The sequence below is a fragment of the Sebastes umbrosus genome, chromosome 5 (assembly GCF_015220745.1).
Source record: "Sebastes umbrosus isolate fSebUmb1 chromosome 5, fSebUmb1.pri, whole genome shotgun sequence".
NCBI lineage: Eukaryota > Metazoa > Chordata > Actinopteri > Perciformes > Sebastidae > Sebastes > Sebastes umbrosus.
The window spans coordinates 18,213,540-18,234,039 of record NC_051273.1 but is presented as its reverse complement, the minus strand read 5'-3'; the positions used below and the strand labels follow the sequence as shown (position 1 = coordinate 18,234,039).

Here is a 20,500-nt window from a genome sequence, read left to right as displayed (position 1 = left end):
AAATTAATTCAGCTTTGTTTTGTATTGTGAATTTTCCTAACAAAGAGAATAATAAAATGCATACGAAAAATATGGACTTGGTGTGCAAATGCCTTTACTAAGGGGTCGTGACCGAGCGTCCGTATTGATGAATTGGCAATGACAACTGGTTGCTCTCTCACACCCTCCCACACATGCACACATGTATATACACACAAAAATGAATCAAGGTTGTAAATAAATTAAGGAGACTGTAAAAACATTCTCTAAGTCTTGGCGTTGGCTCATATCAACAGAGCTGAGCGCCTAAACTGCAGATTTATGAAATAATGAGAGTCTTATGAGGGCAGTTAAATGCCCCGTCTCTGATGTGACGGCCAGCACCGCTCCTAGTCAAGGCCAGCGAGAGGAAGAGCTACTAATCTATGGCCAGCTGCCTTCCACCTCCAAACCACTGGCAGCACAGAAGAGTTATTTCCCATATCCTATCATATCCTCTCTCTCCGCCTTCATCGCCTCCCACTCGTTGCTTCTGTGAGTTTTTTTTCTGTCTGTTTGTTTGTCTGTTTTTCTCGGTCTCTATGTTGGCTTCACTGCCTCTTTCTCTGGCCTCTCAATTCCTCACACACAGAAACACTGTCTCCATTTCCTCTCTCACACACAAAAATACTTACGCACTTACTCAAATCCCTGTTTGCTCCAACATTGATTAGTTGCTCTGATGATGCAGGCAGAATCATTTATGGGCTGCTCGTAAAAATGATTAATTCTTCCTCAGTTCAGTATTCGACAGAGGCCCGATGTTTGCTTTAGCTGTCAGTATGAACAGGTTCAGCTAATTAATTGTAGCATGGTGAGGCCAAAACACAGTAATTAGGAGAAGAACTTTGGAAGCCTCCTGCTCGATGTCCTAACTTCATAAATCTCATTATTTCTTTTACACAAAGTTGTCCTTTTCAGGTCATAAATGTTTCTTTTTTCATTTTTCAAACAATACAGCTCTTGCAACCAATTCATATGTACGCTACGGGTCGGTAAAACATCAGGGTTATACCTCACTTTCACTTTTACAGTTTTTCAGTGTTTCTTCTTACTTTTTCCTCCCCTAGTTTGGTCTTTATCACCAGCTGAGCTTTCACTGCTCTGTGAAGGTTGTTGGCTGTACCAACAACCTCATATATGTACCAAGATTTCTCCAGTCAGTCCAGCACATTAAAACTTGTAGACTGACTGTTATTCTGCTCTTCATCTGCTTTTCATTCATACAGAAAGAGATTGAAAGAGAGGAGAAAAAGACATCCGTCTCAATCCCAGGGCGTCATACACCAGCATTTTGTCATGGCCCTCGGTGTCTGATACCGACGCACAAGGCACCCTTTAGCGTCTGTATGAGACGCACCGGGCAAACACAAGACTTTCAACCAGGAGACTGCTGTTCGTGTCCGGTGTGAAACTAAAAGTACTTGACTTATTTTGTCACGTCAGTTGTTAGTCATGGGACTCGTTAGTATCATCAGTCCCGCGAGTCGCTAGTCAGTGAAGTTAAAGTCAACCACGACCGTTTCTTAAACCTAACTAAGTGGTTGTGTTGCCTAAACCTAACTACCTGTGAAAACGGAAGTTTATTTTGAAAGGACACTATGCATGTTACGACCATATATTGATACGCCATCCCTGCCACGTCCAAAAGTAACGCAAGAGGGGTACCCCTGCGTCGGTATTTGACGAGTTGGGAGTGAGAATGGGTTGGAACGGGTTGGTATGTACGTGAATGTTTGTGTATGGCAAACAGTGGTTTGATAGGTACATTAATTTACTCAAGTAACATGTTACTTAGCTCAGCTCTGATAAGGTTCCTTCTAACAAATGAAAAGTCTTCCACGCCTTTCTGTATTTCACACATGGAGAAATAAAAAAAACAAGGAGCCAGCCAACCATTAGGAGGCCCTTACTCTCCACCACCAACAGCTACCTTAGACTGCACGCAGCGCTCTGAACAAAACCCAGCTGAGCATGAGCTTACCTACCGGTAGCTAGCTAGCCAGATAAGAAAACAGCATGTAAAAGAAGACAACTTAGGAGTTACGGGAAGGTGCATTCCTCCTGTTTTGGCAGAGGCTAAAGAACATGTCCTGGACCAGTCTCACACGCACACACATATAAAATTACGACGTACAGAATGTGGCAAGGCAGGGGGTTAATCTCCCACTCATTACTGTATGAAAAGATGCAGCCAACAAACATTTTCCAACACTAAAAATACTTTTTTATATCTGTCAAACACATCAGAGGTCTCTCTGGTGGTCCCACAGTTGTTAAGAGCTGGCAAACCATGGCAGGCAACAGTTGGGAAAGGTTGTATACGTTAGTGTGTGTTTGTGTGTTCCACGCTTCATCTAAGGCAGCTTGTTCTCATCAGGGAGATGATTTGGACTCTGCTTCCTCATGGATGTGCTGACAGGAGGTTTTAAAATGACAGAGCAGTGTGACCATCACTCATAGTGTGATCCCCCCCCCAAAAAAATACTCTTATTGCCTAACACACACGTATACTACTGCATGTTCACAGTCTGTGTCTCAAGGTATGCATTACAAGTTTTCTCTGTCTGTCTCTGTTCGTCTGCAGGCTGAATACGCTTGCATGAAATTGAACATTTCTCCCGCTGATTTGCCGTGAAATGGTGTGCTTGTGTGGGATTACGCCGCGTTAGCTTCAGTATTGAGTCTTTGAGAGGAGAAGAGAGGAAGTGTGGTCCACTTACTTCTCCTTCTGCAGCTCCTTGGACAGTCAGAGCTCTGTGCACGAACTGGACAAACTCCGTAGTGAAGACAGACACATATGGAAACACAAACACACAGTATCCATATGCATGGGACACAAGCAGCAAGCTACAAGCGTGTGTGTGTGTGTGTGTGTGTGTGTGTGTGTGTATGAAGTGGAGCGCAGGAAGGAGGAAGGACATGAAAGCTAAATAAACAGAGATCGGTGACAGTGGTGGAAGGAGAGCCGCCATCAAATGAAATAAAAGAGAGAAGGAGGGATGGGAGGGAGAGCGATGAAGGGGCTCGTTGCTGCACTGTATAATCTTGAGATTTGTCATTGAGAGCGTGTAACCTGGGTGGGGAAAGGGAGGAAGGATGGTGAATGAGGGGTTGAGAATTGATGGAAGATGAAGAGACGATGATGAGTTGTTTGGCTGGACCGCAGAGGGCCAGCCCTACAAACGCAAAAGTCTGTCACTGAGTGACTGAGTGATGGAGTTACACGATTCGGTCATGTGTTGGAGTTTCCTCATTCGTCGTTGCTCTATCAAAATATTTTATTGTTCAACACAGGCCATTTCGGTAGAATATGACAATAGAATAGAAATAATTTTGTTGTACTTTTGTACAGCACTTTTTAGGCGGACGTTTTTCTGGCGTCCGGTAGTTGCTTTCGTAGCTTTGCTGCTCTGCGCTGATGTTGCAGTAGAACGAACAATTGACTTTCACTTCTTTGCAATATATGTTCTTTGCCCTTGTGTCCTCGCCGGACCTGGTGGACATGTACCGCTGCATTTAACATTATAGACATGACCACCGACTATTTGTGTAACAATTTAGCCTCAAATTCACAGACTGACCATACACGATCCAGCCATATACTCGGTTTTTGGAGGGATGGGGACGGGGCTGAGGATGGAGGGACTTTGGGGGGATGAAGAGGGGAGACGGTGGAGGACAAGGCTGCCCAGCTGTGCTCCAGACCTGTTAGAGGAGGAGGAGGAGGAGGAGGAGGAAGAGGTGGAGGAGGTGGAGGGGCAATAGGTCTGCTCCCTCCTCTCTTCTTTCTACCTCTCCTGGTTAACTGTAAACATCTGGCCTTTTTGTCTCTTACGATACTTTTTATATTATACACCCCTCCCCACTGTCTCTTCCATTTTTTCCTCCTTCTCCCTCTTTTCGTCTCTCACTTTATTTCATCTCTCGCACTCATTTTTTTTCTCTCCGCCTCCTCAATTTACCTTCTACTCCTCCACTGAAACACACATGCACAACATGCAGATGTTAACCGATACATAAAACCTCTCAATCATAAACCTTTGTTGTGTCCACTACTCTGCATGCAGGGGGAATCCAATCTGCCAGATAAATAGTGCAAACAAGAACAATGGCTGCTTGCTGAGGTGCACACACCAACTCAAATTTGACAGCCATTACATCATTTGAACATCGTGAGAATGATGTGTGATGATTGAAATCCGCATGCGTGCTCGACTTGCACGCACACAAGAGAGGAAACCTCTACTCTCTTTAACAGAGATGAATTCAGTCACCTGGACCGGCTTCTACTAACAGTTTGGACAATCTCTGTTTCTCAATCTGGATCCGGTTTTTCCTCCATTACACAATTTATGTTCATGCAGGAGATTATGTGCTGCTCTCATGTTACAGCCGGACCTCAGATGTGGACTTTGCAAAGGAAAAATCATTCTTTGGGAATTATTCTGTCTAAAGCCATTAGTCCAACCAAAGCAGACTGTGGGAGATAAGAGAGTGGTCGGACCCTGGTTTAAGGGCCGGGGAGGCATGTTTTAAACATACACGGCTGTTTCTCATGCCGCGGAGAAGACCCCGCTCATCTGGTTTGGATAGCATCACACATCATAATGGGAGCCGGATAAATCTGATGGAATTCAATGAGAGTTTTTCCCTTGGAAAAAAAAAGCAGACTGTGAAATGTGTTGGGATTAGCGGAGGCCATGATGTGGACTACGAGCTTTGAGGGAGATAAGGTTAGAGTGACTCGATCTGGTGTAGATCTTAGCAACTTCTTTAATCTTATTTTCCTTAAAACAGCTGAAGAAATAAATCTGATGGATCTGATGGTGGGTGAGGTCATGTCACTTGTTTCGAGGGCAGTTTATTTGCATCAGTGATCCCATTGAAAAAAAAACACAACAGTTTCTTGAAATAAAGCAGATCACGCAATTAAGAATGTTTAAGTTTGTTATTTATCATGTTATCTTGACCCTCCGCGGAGCTACAAATATTTTTCCTTGAGCGTCCTTAAGTTACTGGGGGCAAATTCATGACCCTCCCTCCACCATAAATAGCCATAGTTTATTATATTCACACCAAATATAAGTATTGGAGAAAATAAAAAGGCTGACCTTTTTCAACCATTATCTTAAATAGCGAACCATGACCCCTTCCGTCGTTGGTGAAAAAAAGTAATAAGTAATAAGATGCTGTGTTTGCACTTCAGCAGAATATGGGTGCATGACAGCCACCCCTCCTACCACACAACAAACACAATGTAATAAGCCTTCACATCACAAACACACACACATCACAGCGCGCACACAGCCAACATTAGTGATGTGTGCATATTAATGACCGTTTCCCCAAATAAACCGTAACATACACAGCAGTGGCAGCAGCACCCAGAATATTATCAGTTGGCATGGCGGCAGTAAAAATAAAATTATACTGATGAGTTTTAAAATATTACTAAATGAGAATATAATAGGCCCTGACAGTTCCCCTTGGGGTCCGTGTGCGTTTACGTTCTTTTTTTATCAATTTATCTTTAATAGATGTTTTGGGACACTTATGGACAGTACAACAGCCTGTAAACTTTGACTTAACACTGATTATATGAAATGAAACAAAGCAATATTTACAGTGTTTCTGGCTACTTTGTTTTAGCTTTGTTTTGGTCTCCACCAACTTCTGTGGCAATTATCTAGCCCTCTAACTGCTAAATGCTCCACCGTTCAGCATGTTCTGCTGTTTTGTGCTGAGCTTTTTCCACTGAAAGCAACTGTCTGCTGTAGTTTGAAACAAACTGAATTAAAGTGCTGGCCGTAAAACCAAAACAATGAGCTAAAAGACACTAAAACACTGTAGAGCAAAAGGGAACTGCGGATTTGGTTGATAATTCTCTATGGGTTTATCACGTGTGACACCATTCAAAGTAGACAGTCATTTGATCTACTGATAATATAAAACTATTTATTAATTGAATTAAATGAATGTACCTGTCCACATCCTTTCCACATATATTTACTTTAGGTGGAATCTGACAGATTTCTCCATCTTTACTCCTGTAATGTTCAGCCGTGTTATCCTCATATATATTTACACACAGACTTATTCCTCTTCAACAGCTCTGATGTTGAATGAAAACAAAAATTAGCACAATTTCCTTCTATAATTTTCCACCGCTCTTTCACACCCTCTGCTTGTGGGCATTCATGGTGAGCGACCGGCTGTGTGCTTTTTCAGTCCGGATCAAGTGATACTTTATTATTTTCTCTGTTTTCTGGGGAGGCAGGAAAGCTGGGATGACTGGCGCAGCGGCGGCGCTGCCAAGTCAAACAGCGGGGTTTATTTGTGGACAAGTGTAGGGGCGACACCCCACCACCACCACCACCCCCCTATTCACTGCTGACTCTTATTAAGAGGAGAGACAGGAGGCTCTGGGGACTGGGGGGGGCGTAGTATACAGTATGGAGACAGCATGGAGGATAGTAGCTGAGATGGAGAGAACAAACTTTAGGAAGGAAGGGTAAGAAAAAGACAAGGACGGGGTGGATGGTTAGCAGTTTTTACCATTCCAAGCTAAGAGTGGGGTATCTCCCATCATTAGACACTCACCCCCTGCCTCAGAGAGGAAATAAGACAGGATGGAAGGAAGGAAGAAGGAGGGAGGAAGAATAGGGGGCTTTCTGTGGAAGCTGGGAGCAGCAGGCCTCTGCCACTGGGATTGTCCCTCTAGTAATCCCTGGATTTCCTAGGCTGAGACAGGAGGTAGACCAGGCAGGGTGAGGGACTTAGTGAGACAGAGAAAGAGAGGGAACGAGAGAAGAGAGAAAGGAAGTGGAGAAGAGAAAGAAAGGCAGAGACAAAGGAGAAACAATATTAAAAAAAAAGAGTGGAAAAGATCCTTAATGTTTTTCATTTCTGCAATATGTGGTTTGTATACAGGTATCGCTCCAAGAGGAATGTGGTGTGTATATAATTATTAGCGTGTGTGCTGATGGGTGGTTGTATATATGAGTGTGCATGTGTGTGTTTCGTGGGTATTAACAGGGATAAATTTGGAAGAAAGCGAGGCTCTGGCTTGCCGTAGCTCATGCCAGATGGGATGAGTTGAAAGCGCTGCTCACTGTACCTTCAAATAAGCAAACTACACACGCAGAAAGGCGCCGAAGGGCTGTAAAACTATTTTGGCAAACGCTCTGACGTTGGAGGTCGCGTTCGAGGCAGTTTTTTGCTCAAATTTTGCCTTTAAAGCCCCTCGACAGGTTACATGATTCCCTCTGAGAAAAATAAGAAGTCTCGAGGAGCTTGTTGATGAAACTGTAGGAGACAAAGGTGAAGCTATCATGTGAGGCTGTCCAGACAACTTTGATGTGTTCTTGTGTGACACCATCTTTCCACTCTAATGTATTCAAGGTGCCTTTCAGAGCTAGAGTGGACTAAAAGGTCAGACAACATCAGGCTTTTAAAATACCCCCGCCACCGATACAGATTCAAGCATGAAGTCATACTGAGTTAGTACAGGTTCAAAGAAAATGGGGGGGAAAAAAACGATTCACATGTATCGCAATTCTTTTTTTTATTATTTAAAATAGATTTTTTTAAATGCCAGAATTGATATATTTGCTTCATTTGAGTTTATGCAGAGGTAGAAGGAAGTTACCACTTTTGTTGTTGTAGTCTGAGTAATGTGATGTCACATCAGTTCCCTATCTGTCAAATAAAACAAAACGCACTGAGCAGAAACGAGAAAGTAGAAAACGGCGGAGGGTCCGCGTGGATACGACCTGCGCCCTCCCATTTTAAATCCAAAGTGGTAAACACTACACATCCAGTAAAGTATGGAAACACTTTGGGTGTCACACATTGCCATGAAAAGCAGAGCTAGACATCATGGCTAAAGCTACATGCTAACTCTTTCATGGACAGGAAACGTTATGGTATTATGGTAACGTGCGGTCAAGCCAGCCACCACTCTCATCTCCGTGGTCAAATCGGCCGACGCTACAACTGTAGAGCACCCATACTGACATTTATGTTAAATGCATTCAAACGGCCTCAATCGAGCTGACCATGGATGTTTAAAGAGAACGGCGCTGACGGAGAGCTAGCAACGGATTTGGCGAAGTTAGCGGAAAGTATACACGTGTGACTATGTCTGGTTTTCAAAATAAGGTGTTAACAGAGGGAACTGTATATACAAAACACATATATGGAAATAAGATTGATTGAATTATATTCACCAGACGTATAAAACATTACGTCCCTTATAAATTAAAAAGAAAATACATTTTTACTGTATTAATTTTGATATTTTCCATAGTAAAAGTCACTTGAAGTGCATGATTCAACTTTTTCCCATGATCTAATGTTAAAAAAGTTAACAAAAATCGCAATAAATGGTAATATCGAATCGCAATACATATTGATAGTATCGAATCAGGAGATAAGTGTATCGTCCCAGCCCTAGTTTTTTTATGAAATCTCTCATGGTTCTCTACTGTGGCCATGAAGGGGAAAGTTGTCATCCAGCCTTGTTTGGGGGCGGCTCTGTGGGGATCAGGGATGAGCTATCGCACTTCTCCTATTCTTGGGTCGCCCTGGATGTTATTTCAACTCCCTACCTCCTTCCTTTCAGTCACCCCAGGGTGCTGTGTGAACCCAATCCCCTCTTGTCGTCTGTAGCCGGAGCCCCGGGGGGAAGCTGGCTCGGCCCGGAGGAACCCAGCAGTGCGTGTCCTGGGTCAGGGGTCCAGCTCTTCTCTTTCTCAGGCGATGAAACTCAAGCGGCTCTCAGGGAGGCGAGAGCGGTGGAGGGGAACGCACCACCCTCAAACTGTTTGTACTGTTTTCTTTATCGGGGGCTGATTGAATGACCGGAGATAAAGACAGAGACGGACCTGGATTCATCATTCACCAAATACTGACACTTTACTTGCTCCTTATTGTTAGAAACTATGGTCAAAAATAACTTTTTTAGGCTCTGGGAAAATTTAGCAAATATTTAACACTCATGGTTTAAAAATTCATAATATAAAGCATAATAACTGGGCGTGTTTGCAGTTCAACAGTTTTACAATTGTCTCTTTTCTAACGGCGGCCTATGGTGGAAAATGCTTTATTGGGCATTGGGGCGTTTTTGAGTTGCAGTACTGCAGCAAGGTATAACCGAGGCTTGAGTTTAAGGTTATAAGGTTTTACATTTGAGGCTTTCTAAAACTATTTGGATGAAACAATCTCAGACGTTTAGAGGGGAAAATCAACTTTTAGTGGAGCTGCTCGTAACCCACAGACATGCGAGTCTCAAATATACACAAAAGGTCACAAACTAAAAAGGTTGGCAACCTTTGCAGTAAAGCAATCCATGTGATTTCCTATAGTGGCAGCCAATGTGACGATTAAACAAGTAGTGATTTATTTCTGTCATGATGTTACACGTAACACCTGAGAAGACAAAAACTGAGTGAGCAAAACAAGGAGACGAAAGGAGAGGAATAGATCTACTGAGAGAAAATAGTTTAAAGAGTAAAGCTGGGAGAAAGAGGGAGACGTGTGAAGGAACAAACCTCCTCAGATCTCATGCCTGACGCTGGCACGCACCGCCGTGCTTTCATGCACCTGACTGCCTGGTAATACCCAGAGCCCATGCCAGGCCTATAGCCACGCACTGTGTATACCTAACCCAAACTCTCCACTGCGCAAATGGAGAAGAATCACCTCCATCTGTACAACACATGCTCCTCTCATAGAGAACAAGGCTTTATTTGTCTTATACCATTCTTTCACACTTGCAGCTCTCTCCGGCTTTTGTTCTCTGCTCTCCGTCTTCCTCCTGCTATTACGCCTCCCTCCCTTTCTTCTTTGTTTCTTTATTCTTTCTCCGTCAGTGTGTAGGAATCGTGGAATAGTGTCTCATTGTTTTACGACATCGTAGACCGAAGAAGTGAGTAATGGATAGAGAAATTAAAAGGGTGGCTTGAGGAAAGTGGACATGAGGGAGGGAAAAAGGATTGTGATATCTGTGCATTTAATGCTGTTGTTAATGATGTGTGCTTTTCATTTGCTTTTACCAACTCCTACAGCATAATCCCGGGTATTATATTTTCTCCTCTTCGCCAGAGTTCAGTGTTTGGCCTCCACAGTTTGACACTTCCTTCTGCTGTATCGCAGCCCGGAGCCCTTTAGCACGATCCATCACTCACATTCTCCGATTCAGATTTAGGGAGGTATAATAGGGGAGTGATGTAGTCGACAAGAGTGAGCTCTCTCAGTTCCAGCACCTTGTCATCGGCACCTACTCACGCTTCAGACCCGTAAAACCTTCAAACAAGCTAACACTATTGCTAGCAAGCAGCCAAGATTTAACTCACTTCAAGGTCAATTGCTGCAATGCACACACATGTTGATGAATTACACTTTTCTCAAAACATGAAAGCTCTCTCTGATATTTTAAATGTTGCTCCCACTCCTGCCCTACCCCTTTTCTTTCTGTTTTCTTTCCAACGCTCGCTAATGAATTTTTGGAGTGCTGCGCTCAGATCGCAGCTTCCAAGACCATCCGTGTGCTCTGCTCCTTCCAGCTTTGTTCTTATAAAGCTCTCATTTAATTACAATGGGAGTTTCTCACGCATAGTATTAGATGAGATGAGGAAAAAACAAAAAGAGAGAGACAGGAGAGAGACCTGCAGTAGTAAAGTATGTGGTGAGCACAGTCAGTGTTCGTTATTTTGAAAAGGTCTGGCTGTAAAAGAGCCGGTATGTCAGAGTGAGTGGACCACTTCAGCATGAGAACACCCACTCTGTCAGCCAACACGTGTGTGCGTGTGCACACACACATATTCACACGTATACATGCGAGCGTGCACGCGCGGGGAATGTTTGCATTTTTCCTCTCACCCCCTCAGCCTCTCCCGCAGTGATTGACGTGCTCTTTCATTCAGCCCGGCACAAACTCGGGCACCATGGTTACGGCTGCAGAGATGTTCTTTCCCCGGGAGACGGACAATATTGAAATAACAACTCCCTTAACAACACGACCAACCACACACACACACCCCTCCGTTCTTACCATGCATCATATACTGCACCCTCTTGTCTGTCATGTCTGGTGCTGTTTGCCGTGTTAAGGGAAAGTACCGGAGCTGGCAGCATTACAGCCTGGCAGGTGTGCGTGCTCTGCCAGCTCCAGCCCCCTGACTCTGGAGTTTCTCTAGACGTGGCAGAAAGCCCTGTGGGTCAAGGACTTGGGGCAGTGGCAACTTATTGGCACAGAATCAGCATCTGCAGAAGCAGAATTAGCTACTGTAGTTACTTAGCCACTAGGCAGACCTAGAGGTATTAGCCTCTCTGGGCCTGGCATCACACCTCAACACAAACTTGCCAACCTTGAGACCTCAAAAATTGGAAGGATTTCAAAACCAAAGAAGGGAGTCTGGGGGACCTGGGAGTTTCAGAGACTATCTGCATTCTGGTGACTTTTAAAGAATGAAAATATAAGTACAATTACAATATGTGCAACAGCATTTTTTCCACCACCGGGAAAAGACATTTGTTGTAGCTCTATTGCCGTCCGTCAGGCCCACCCAAAAAAATAAATAACCGGTTTAGTGTACTCTATATTTAGAATATTTTCACCGGTTTGCCATGGCGTCAGACAGCTATACAATCTATGTTTTCGACGGGGAACTGAAGCCGTTATCTATGCTCTCCTAAAAGCAACCAGACTCCATTGAAAAAAAAAAACAGAAGTGTGGTTTGGATTCACCAAAGTCACACAATAACACAAACAAACTAACCGATCGAGGCAGCGGTAGACCAGCAACCTCAGAGGTAAAATTACAAGTTTTTTCAATGGAATCTGGTGGCTTTGGCGAGAGCATAGATGATAGAGACAGAAATACAACAGCTTCAGTTCCTCATCGAAAAGGGCTGTCTGACACCAAGGTAAAATGGTGGAAATATTCTAAATATAACGTACACTTAGGCTGATATTGATTTTTCTAGGTGAGCCTTTCTTTTAGGTGGCTAAAATATTTTTTTCTGCTGCCACCGTCGACAGCAGTATATTGCTTTGCTTCCTTTGCTCATACAACCCCACCTCAAAACACCCTTTAACTTTAGAGCTATAAAAGAATCTTGCGTGCCATGGGCATAGAAACTGAAATGAGGTATAGTGTCATAAGTATCAAACAGCAGGAGGGCCTCTGAGTTTGGGAAATGGTCACAGGTTTGACAGAGACCCATTCCTGGATTATGCACCTCTGGCAGGGCGACAGCGCGGCGCTGAGCATGGCAGAGAATGTGTTCGATGAAACTGTCAAAAAGAATAAATAAGATGAGACTCAGTTCTTGGTTGTGACGTGGGGAGGAAGGGCTCGAGATCCGGCGCTGGCAGAGAGATGAGAAGAGGATGGACGCTCTTCAGAAGAGAAAGTGGAGAAAGGGAAAAGTAAAGACAAGAAAGGGGGGATAATGAGCGAGAGAGAGAGTTATATGTGCCGTTAGCTCATCAGTTGTCTCTTTGCATTATGGAAAAAAAAGCTCTTTAAAGCAAAAAATGAGCCCACAAGACTGGTTAGCGAACACAATGACCTCAGAGAGACGGAGAGAGGGAGTCACAAGGTTGAGCTTACAGCTTGGTTGTGATTATCCCAGCGTAAGGGTTACCTGGAGTTGAAACATTCAATATGCACGAAATGGGCATTTATGATTGCGAAAACATAACTTAATTGCGTGAATTACGACCCAGGTTTCTGACAACGGGCTCAATCAGTTGTGCAGCTGTATCGGCCTTAAGCTGCTCCACAAATCATCCGGGGCCTGCATGCTGACGTTCTCCCTGTAGTATTTTCCGAAGCTCTAGTCAGGTTTCTTGGTAATTAGGATCATAGACGTGGTGTTGTTTGAAGATATGATGAGCTGAGTCACTTCAGTCAGCTGAAACTGTCTTATAGGTGCAATGTAGAACTGTGTGAAATCTGCTGTACACAGAAAGAAAAACTATAAGATACCTCTGGTTCCTGTAAGAGAGCTTAACGGTGATTGACAACTCGGTGCCGCTCGCCAGGCCAGTCAGAGGTGGCGTGGGATTGTAGAGGGCGGGAGCAGCTAGGTTAACCCCTGGTGTCTAGGACAGCTGCGGAGTTGTTGAGCTGGCTGGCGGCTGCACGCTATAAATTCTCTCTAAAGAGGGTTTACTTTTGATTTTAATGGCTGCTGTAAATTTACAGCACCCTGGCCTGGTGAAAGAGAAAGAAGGGTTTCTCTCTCTCTCTCTCTTTCTCTCTCTTTAGCCCTCCCTTACTTCCCCTGTTTTCTCCTTCCTTCGGTGGACTTTTGCCATGTCTCTTGCGGTCTGCTTTTACCTGTAGTCAGCCTGTATGGAAAGTGTATGAAAATATCATGAAAGAAATGAAAACGCTGCAAAACAACTTACATTTCGCCGACACTCTGGAATAACGGCTTCATTGTATGTTAAGGTCACATTATATTTTAAAAGAGGAACGCTGGCCATACGCATGGCAAATTCTTCCTGAGCGCAGAGCAGAGAAAAGCGAGTTTGTAGATGCAGAAAGTAACAGCGCCCTTCCTGTCTGTCCGTCTATTTCCCTGCAGGTGCTGTTTGCTTTGAATCAGACGCTGCTGCAGCACGAGGGCGTCCGAGCAGGCAGCCTGCAGGGCTCCTTCACCACCGAGGACCTCATCACCCATTACAACTGTGGAGACCTCAGCTCCATCATCTTCAACCACGACACCTCACAGGTTGGTCTCCTCCTTCACCTAGAAATGTTTCCTTAAAAGTTCATCCCAAAATAGAAATAGAATCACTCCCTATTCGCTTTCCTTTCAGCTATGTGAACTTTTGCAACTTCATTAAAAGAGTCAATTAAAAGTGCCGGATTTAAAAAGGGCAACATTCAGACTATAAAATTGATATTAACTGAACCGCTTGCCAAGCACAATACAAATGATCTGATGCCATTAATGCACTTTGCCAAAAATATTTCATATTATCTCTCATATTTTCCCACTTACAAAGTTTTAAATGGTCCAGCAACACTCTGCTGTAAAGGTCTTGCTGCCTCTATGTTCCCAACAACCTAATTCCTCAAATTATGGAAAGGCGTAACCAAAAGATCTCACATATTAAGTTAATTTTTAGGCCCGGGATCAGACTTCACAATATCAGCCCAATAATGGCCCGAGCCAACAGTCATATGGTGTAAGGAACAAAAGGGCAATCATCATCATATACATCAATCACACATATCCATACATTTTAAACCAGAAATTTAGTCGTCGTTATCAATACCAGTGAAATTCCACGATTCTCGATACCAATTTGATATCACGGTAAAAAACAAAAGTAAAACAATGAATCCCATGTACTCCAACATACACTCCTTTATTACTGTTTGCATACTGTTTTTTGTTAGGAAGTAAAAAACTTCCCTCTCTATTATCTATTTTATATTGCTGTGAAAACATCTCCTTCAAACAAATGGGTTTATTCAAGTTTCTCGCCAAAAACGACATTTTACTAGATTACATTTGAACACATCATGAAATTCACGTTCATTCATTTTTTACTGAATAGAGCCTGAACACATCATAAGGTAAATCAATGGTGTGTTGAAAACAGCAGAACGAAAGCTAGTTAATGTTAGCTGTTGGCAGCCGCGAAGCAGCACAGTTGATTTGGTTAATACACAGTTTGAAAATAAATAAATCAAACATAAATATAAAATTTCCACCCTCTCTACTCATGGCCATCAAAATATCCCAGTACAAAAAACCCTCAGCACCCCCACTTTCCGTACCGATGGTCCAACTTGTAGTCTGCCATGTCTTTCAGCCAAGTCACAGCCAGAATTTATGACTCAGCGATCTCCTAATCTGACAATAATCGTCTCGAAAAAATCTCAGCACCTTTGGAATCATATGAAATTCTACTTTCCCTTTAGCATTCACTTTATGGGGGCCAACCAAGTGCAGCAGTTTAGTCTCCCTTCGTGTAAATGTTGTCAAACTGAATCTTTGTCACTTTTTTGTTTTGTTTTGTTGGACCAAAAGGATGGTGAGGTTTCTGATATAATAAAATAGTCACACGAAATACCAGTTACTTGCAGCTTCAGTCCAAAAACATCTTTAACGGTATCCAAAAACCTAAATCTGTCAGACCCTCGATTTGAGTTGGCAACCCTCTCGTACCCACTTCTCTGCCATTACGCTATCGTCACCTCAAACTTTTTAAGGCTGGCCCATCAATTCCGCAAAACTGCACATTGCCATCTTAATCCCTCTCAGCCTCAAGTTACTTGATAGTCTGGCACTTTAATAGCTCTGGACTCAGCCGTAAATACATCTGACCTCCTCTAACTTTGTGTGTTTCCTAACATAGCCTCTGCTCCTTCAGCGGCGGCCTCCTCATCGGTCTTCACACCCGGCTCTCTCTGCTAGCTGTCAAAAAGCTGTTCAATTTATAGCACGCACACATACAGTCACTGGCACCGCGCACGGTAGCTCTCACTCCGTCTCCACCCTCGAATGCAGATTTACTCGAAAGCCCTCCTCATAAGTCAATTATGGCGTGTCAACCTCCCTCGCTGATCCTCAAGTGTCATTAAACCTAACACACTGTGTAACCTCAACTCACCGCTCTACTGCAGAGACTCAGCTTCATTTACACCAGAAACACACAAAATTGGAGAAAGGAGACACATCTCATCGTGCCTCTCTTGTTAAGTCTTGACAAAAGACACACATCTCCTTTTATTTCTCCCTCACTGTCTGTGTCAATCCATCTCTTTCTCTCCGGCGGCCTTGAAGAGCTTGTTAGCCACAGTTTCACCTGCAGTCGTGGCGCTTTAAATCATACCAGTTTGCCCGCTGCTCTTCATGTCATAATAACATGTATTAACGTTCCCCGGCACATGTTAGAGCAATCAGACGCCTGACGGTGGTGCCTGCTTCTGTAGCCTGCTGATCTATAGCAGGTTGTGTGAACTTCCAGGGCCGTTAAAGAGCAGGTGTCTTTTGATTGATAGGAGCTGATCCAGAGGCCTCCAACACCCCTGATGCTCTCCTAGTTCAATCTTCATCATATTAGAAAGAAGTCAATGATGATGATGCGCCTCAGAGCAGAGCAGAGTGGTGGTGCAGGACAGGGTAATGATTTTCAACACTCAACTGGTCCCAAATCCATCACGAATATAAAGTCAAAGATAGACAGAGAGAGACAGATAAGGAGGAATAGGGACATCAAATAACTAAGGTAAAAGGTAGAAGGTTTATATATATATATATATATATATTAGGGCTGTTAAAGTTAACGCGATAACATGTTAACGCAAATCTGTTTTAACGCCACTAATTTCTTTAACGCATTAACGCAACTTGCGAAGCCATGTCATACTATCTTGTCATGAAGGAGGTTAAATAACGCTCCAAATATGCGCTAAATTTTGGGGAGGAAAAACTGGCATGGCCATTTTCAAAGGGGCCCCTTGACCTCTGACCTCAAGTTATGTGAATGAAAATGGACTCTATGGGTACCCACGAGTCTCCTCTTTACAGACATTTTGACATGTAATGATTTGAGCATATTTTTTAATGCTAAATGCAGTACCTGTGAGGGTTTCTGGACAATATTTGTCATTGTTTTGTGTTAATGGATTTCCAATAATAAATATATACATACATTTGCATAAAGCAAGCATATTTGTTTACCCCCATGTTGATAAGAGTATTAAATACTTGACAAATCTCCCTTTAAGGTACATTTTAAACAAATAAAAAATGTGTGATTAATTTGCGATTAATCACGACTAAATATGGACAATCATGCAATTAATCGCAATAGATAGATAGATAGATAGATAGATAGATAGAATAAGAATTGTTAACTGCAAAATGTTGCCATTAAACAGTTGATATTTGAAAATTGCTGTAGATGTAGCACCAAGATGTAAGTTGATAGAAAAGAAGGGAAAAAAAGGAAAAGGGGAAGGTAAAGAAGGGAAAGTAAATGAAGAGAAATGGTAAAGATAAGAGTGGAGAACAGAAGGACTTCAAAGAGCCAAATCATGAAGGAAGAATAGAAGAGAGTAAAGAGCCGGCGGGACCGACAGAGGAAGTGCAGAGGGATACCAGCGGTGAGGAAGGGAGGAAATATCTCTCTGTCACTCCACATTTCCTGTGCAGGTCGGGATACAGAGCAGCTAATGGCCTTTCCTGTGATAAGTTATCTGCATTTACCGCTACACTCCTTGACCCGTCTCCGACCGAACACTTTTTTTTCTCTCGTCATGAAACACTCACGCTATCCTCACTCAATGATGAAGCACTCCTTCTCCACCTCTCTCTCTTTAACTTAGTCATCCAACTCTGCCTCATTTTACTCACGAATCATGAACTCCCGTCAATCCGGATGAACCTGGGTCATTCACCCTGAAAAAACACACACAGACAGACAATACAAGGCTTCAGGCTACACATATCTACGTGGATTTCTTTCTTTCTGGCTTTCTTTCCTCACTGTCACACAAACCATTTGGATTTGAAATTAAAAACCAACAACCTGCCAAATAGATGTGGCAGATAACATCATGTTACCTGCCACAGTTAGAAATCACTGTGATCATAGTATTCAAAAGGAATCTTTTTACATGGTTTTATCTTTGTAAATTGCAGAAGCTCATCCTAAAAATATAAATGTCCAAAACTGTCACAGAACTTTGAGATATGTGATATATTTAAAGCAAAAATATAATAAATAATATAAGTATTTCTGTGGCAGCTAGACAAAGTACACAACAGGGCCGTCCTATTATATTCCCTGACAAAATGTCACCTTCCTACGCAATGGCATTAACTGACTGCACACACATTCAATGTGAATATGTTTAAAAAAGTGCTCCACCAAGGTTGGGCCGGTGTCAAAATGTTCAAACCTGTCCGGACCGGTCGCACTTGACACCTTGTCACCCCAAAAAACACATTAACTTTCTAGCAAACAAGCACAACGTGCATCGTGTGCATCTTCCTCCGTCCCACCTTCACTGAAATTTCATCCCCTTCATGTTGCCGGCCTCAGCTCGGCAGCAAATTGGGCACAGCCTGTCAGACATTACTTGGTCCGTTTATAAGCAAACATGATATTATGTTTATCATGGATTTAGGTCTGTGATGCCAACGGCACAGGTTGCTGATGTAGGCTACTTTTATATTTGCCAGAACGTGTCACAATGACAACAGCCGGATCAGCCAGTTGGCATAAAATCAAATCGACCAACTCTATACTCCACTGATGTAGCATTGCTAAATCGATGCAGCAGATCCAGAGGTCACATATCTTTTTATTTCACGGAGCATTCGTCTTCTATTTCAAAACCTGGTGCCTATATTACCCACAATGCCACTCGACTGCCAACACTTCAGGGATTGTTATGCTAGTAAATACTAATGGAGTCTCAAGCTCAAGACATCACTTGAGGCAATTTATCAGACTTCACGCAGCTCCCTCTGGAGCTCAAAAGGCTTTATACAACGTTTTTCACATATGCAGTAGTAGGAGTTCCCCTTTAATGCACATCATGACATTTATAAATATCCGATGTAGGTGTGAATTAGAACCTTTCAACCATTATGTGAAACAGACTGTAGGAAGGGAGGTCGAGGGAGTGAGAGAAAATGTGTCAGATAGAGATTTGGATGGATGCTGGAGAGCAGCACCTTGTTCACATGTGGTACAATAAATCCCTTCATGTATTCACTATTCAGACACACACTGATTTATGCACCATTCACAGCTGGTCTACTGTTGTGTCAACTTGTAACTCAGTTTTAGACAGCGACTGTGTGTTTGCATGTGTGTGTTCTTCTTGTCACACTCAAATACATTTCCAGATTAAACACATCTGCATATGTGCACTCAAAACACACACAGAGACACAAAAAGCCAAACCTTTCTTTCTCTGATCACTCAATCTTTTGATTCTTTCCAACTTGGGAAGAAAGATTGAAGGCTTGGTAGTCTCAGGTTCACTCCTGGTTGTACAAGAAAGAAAAGTGAACTGCTCAGAGGTCAGTTTATACTGCATTTTCAATTCCATCTCAAAGAAATGTATATTAAAAAAACAAAGTGCAATGAAAGTACAACGGGCCAAAGTGTAAAGCTGCTAGATGAAATATCAAAAGTATTATGAATATCAATGGTAATCTGGCCAGTGGATCTTCAGATATCATTGCCATCCTCAGGCCTGTCAAAAAGGGCCACAATTTTTTCATTTAAAACTTTTTTTTGAAGTCCAAAACAGGAATTACAACACATGGAAAAGAATTTCAGCACCACAATAGTAAAAACAGTCCTAAGTCAAGAAAAGACAGAGTGAACAAACCAAGTGGAGCGTACCTCTGGCGTATTGGGATTTCACCTATCTCTAATATTTCACATTTTATTGCATATATATATCAAAAGAAAGAGCCAGAACAAGTCAACTACAGGTACAATGATACCCCGACAGGAAGTGAAAGAACTAAAGACGGACTGTGTGTGTTTAGGTGCGTCTCTGAGTCGGACAGTTTAAGACCCCGATGCCAAACCTCGACTACCCCGCCGCCGACCCCCGCTCATCCTCACAGATTAACAGCCTGTTGAATCCACGGATGCAGCCAAGTGTGGAGCAAAGCCAGCGTGGTTCGTCTCTGCCTGCCTGGATCTTAATAAATCACACAGCAATTAAACACACATTCACACGCTCACACTGAGCCTTCGTGCAGTGCACCCACTCAGACGCACATATGTAAACACATTAGTGTAGGCAGTCACATACATAAATGTGCTCCGACAGCCTGCACACACACACTCATGGTGCCGACACGTTTCTGTCCTCCCTCTCTCTCCTTCATTCATTGATGCTTTCTCATTTAAAAACCAGCCGAGCACTGCGTTGGTCATTTTCTGTCAAGCTGTCACGTCACAAACACTCGCCGCTGCCAGGTCTCACACTCACACGGGCAAGCACATTCGCCAGGTTGTCACCAACACCGTCCTCTTCTTTCTTTCCGTCTCATTTTTTCATTCCTCTCAACTTCTGTAACACCAGTTCTTTCTTTTTGCGTTTGATGTATGCTTTAAATGATTCATGGGTATTTCATCATTAAATATAAATCTTCTCTCCGCCTTCCTCCTTCTCACAGCTGCCTCACTTCATCAACAGCTCGCTGCCAGCTCATGACCGCATGACCGCCTTGCAGATCGACAGCTACTTCCGCCAGGAGCTCATCTACAAGCGCAACGAGCGAATGGCTCGCCGTGTGTCCGCCTTGCTGCAGAGGAATCCCAACCAGACGTACTTTTTTGCTTTTGGTGCAGGTAAGGGAGCCTCAGATACTGCTGTTTAGGGTGTGATATATAGACGGGTTTCTGTGCAACGTCATCACAGAGATTCGACCGGCTAGGGGGCAGAAAGCACGGCATGTCAAAGAGTTGTTG

The 20,500-nt window shown here is 43.2% G+C and overlaps 1 protein-coding gene across 1 annotated transcript in view; it reads left to right on the top strand.

Annotated features, from left to right (window-relative positions):
* Positions 1 to 20,500, top strand: part of trabd2b (TraB domain containing 2B) — a 77,377-nt gene that overhangs the window by 33,339 nt on the left and 23,538 nt on the right. Inside the window, exons 3-4 of the mRNA XM_037768791.1 lie at positions 13,621 to 13,767; positions 20,206 to 20,380. Coding sequence (XP_037624719.1) covers positions 13,621 to 13,767; positions 20,206 to 20,380 — 322 coding nt within the window. The remainder of the gene's footprint in view (positions 1 to 13,620; positions 13,768 to 20,205; positions 20,381 to 20,500) is intronic.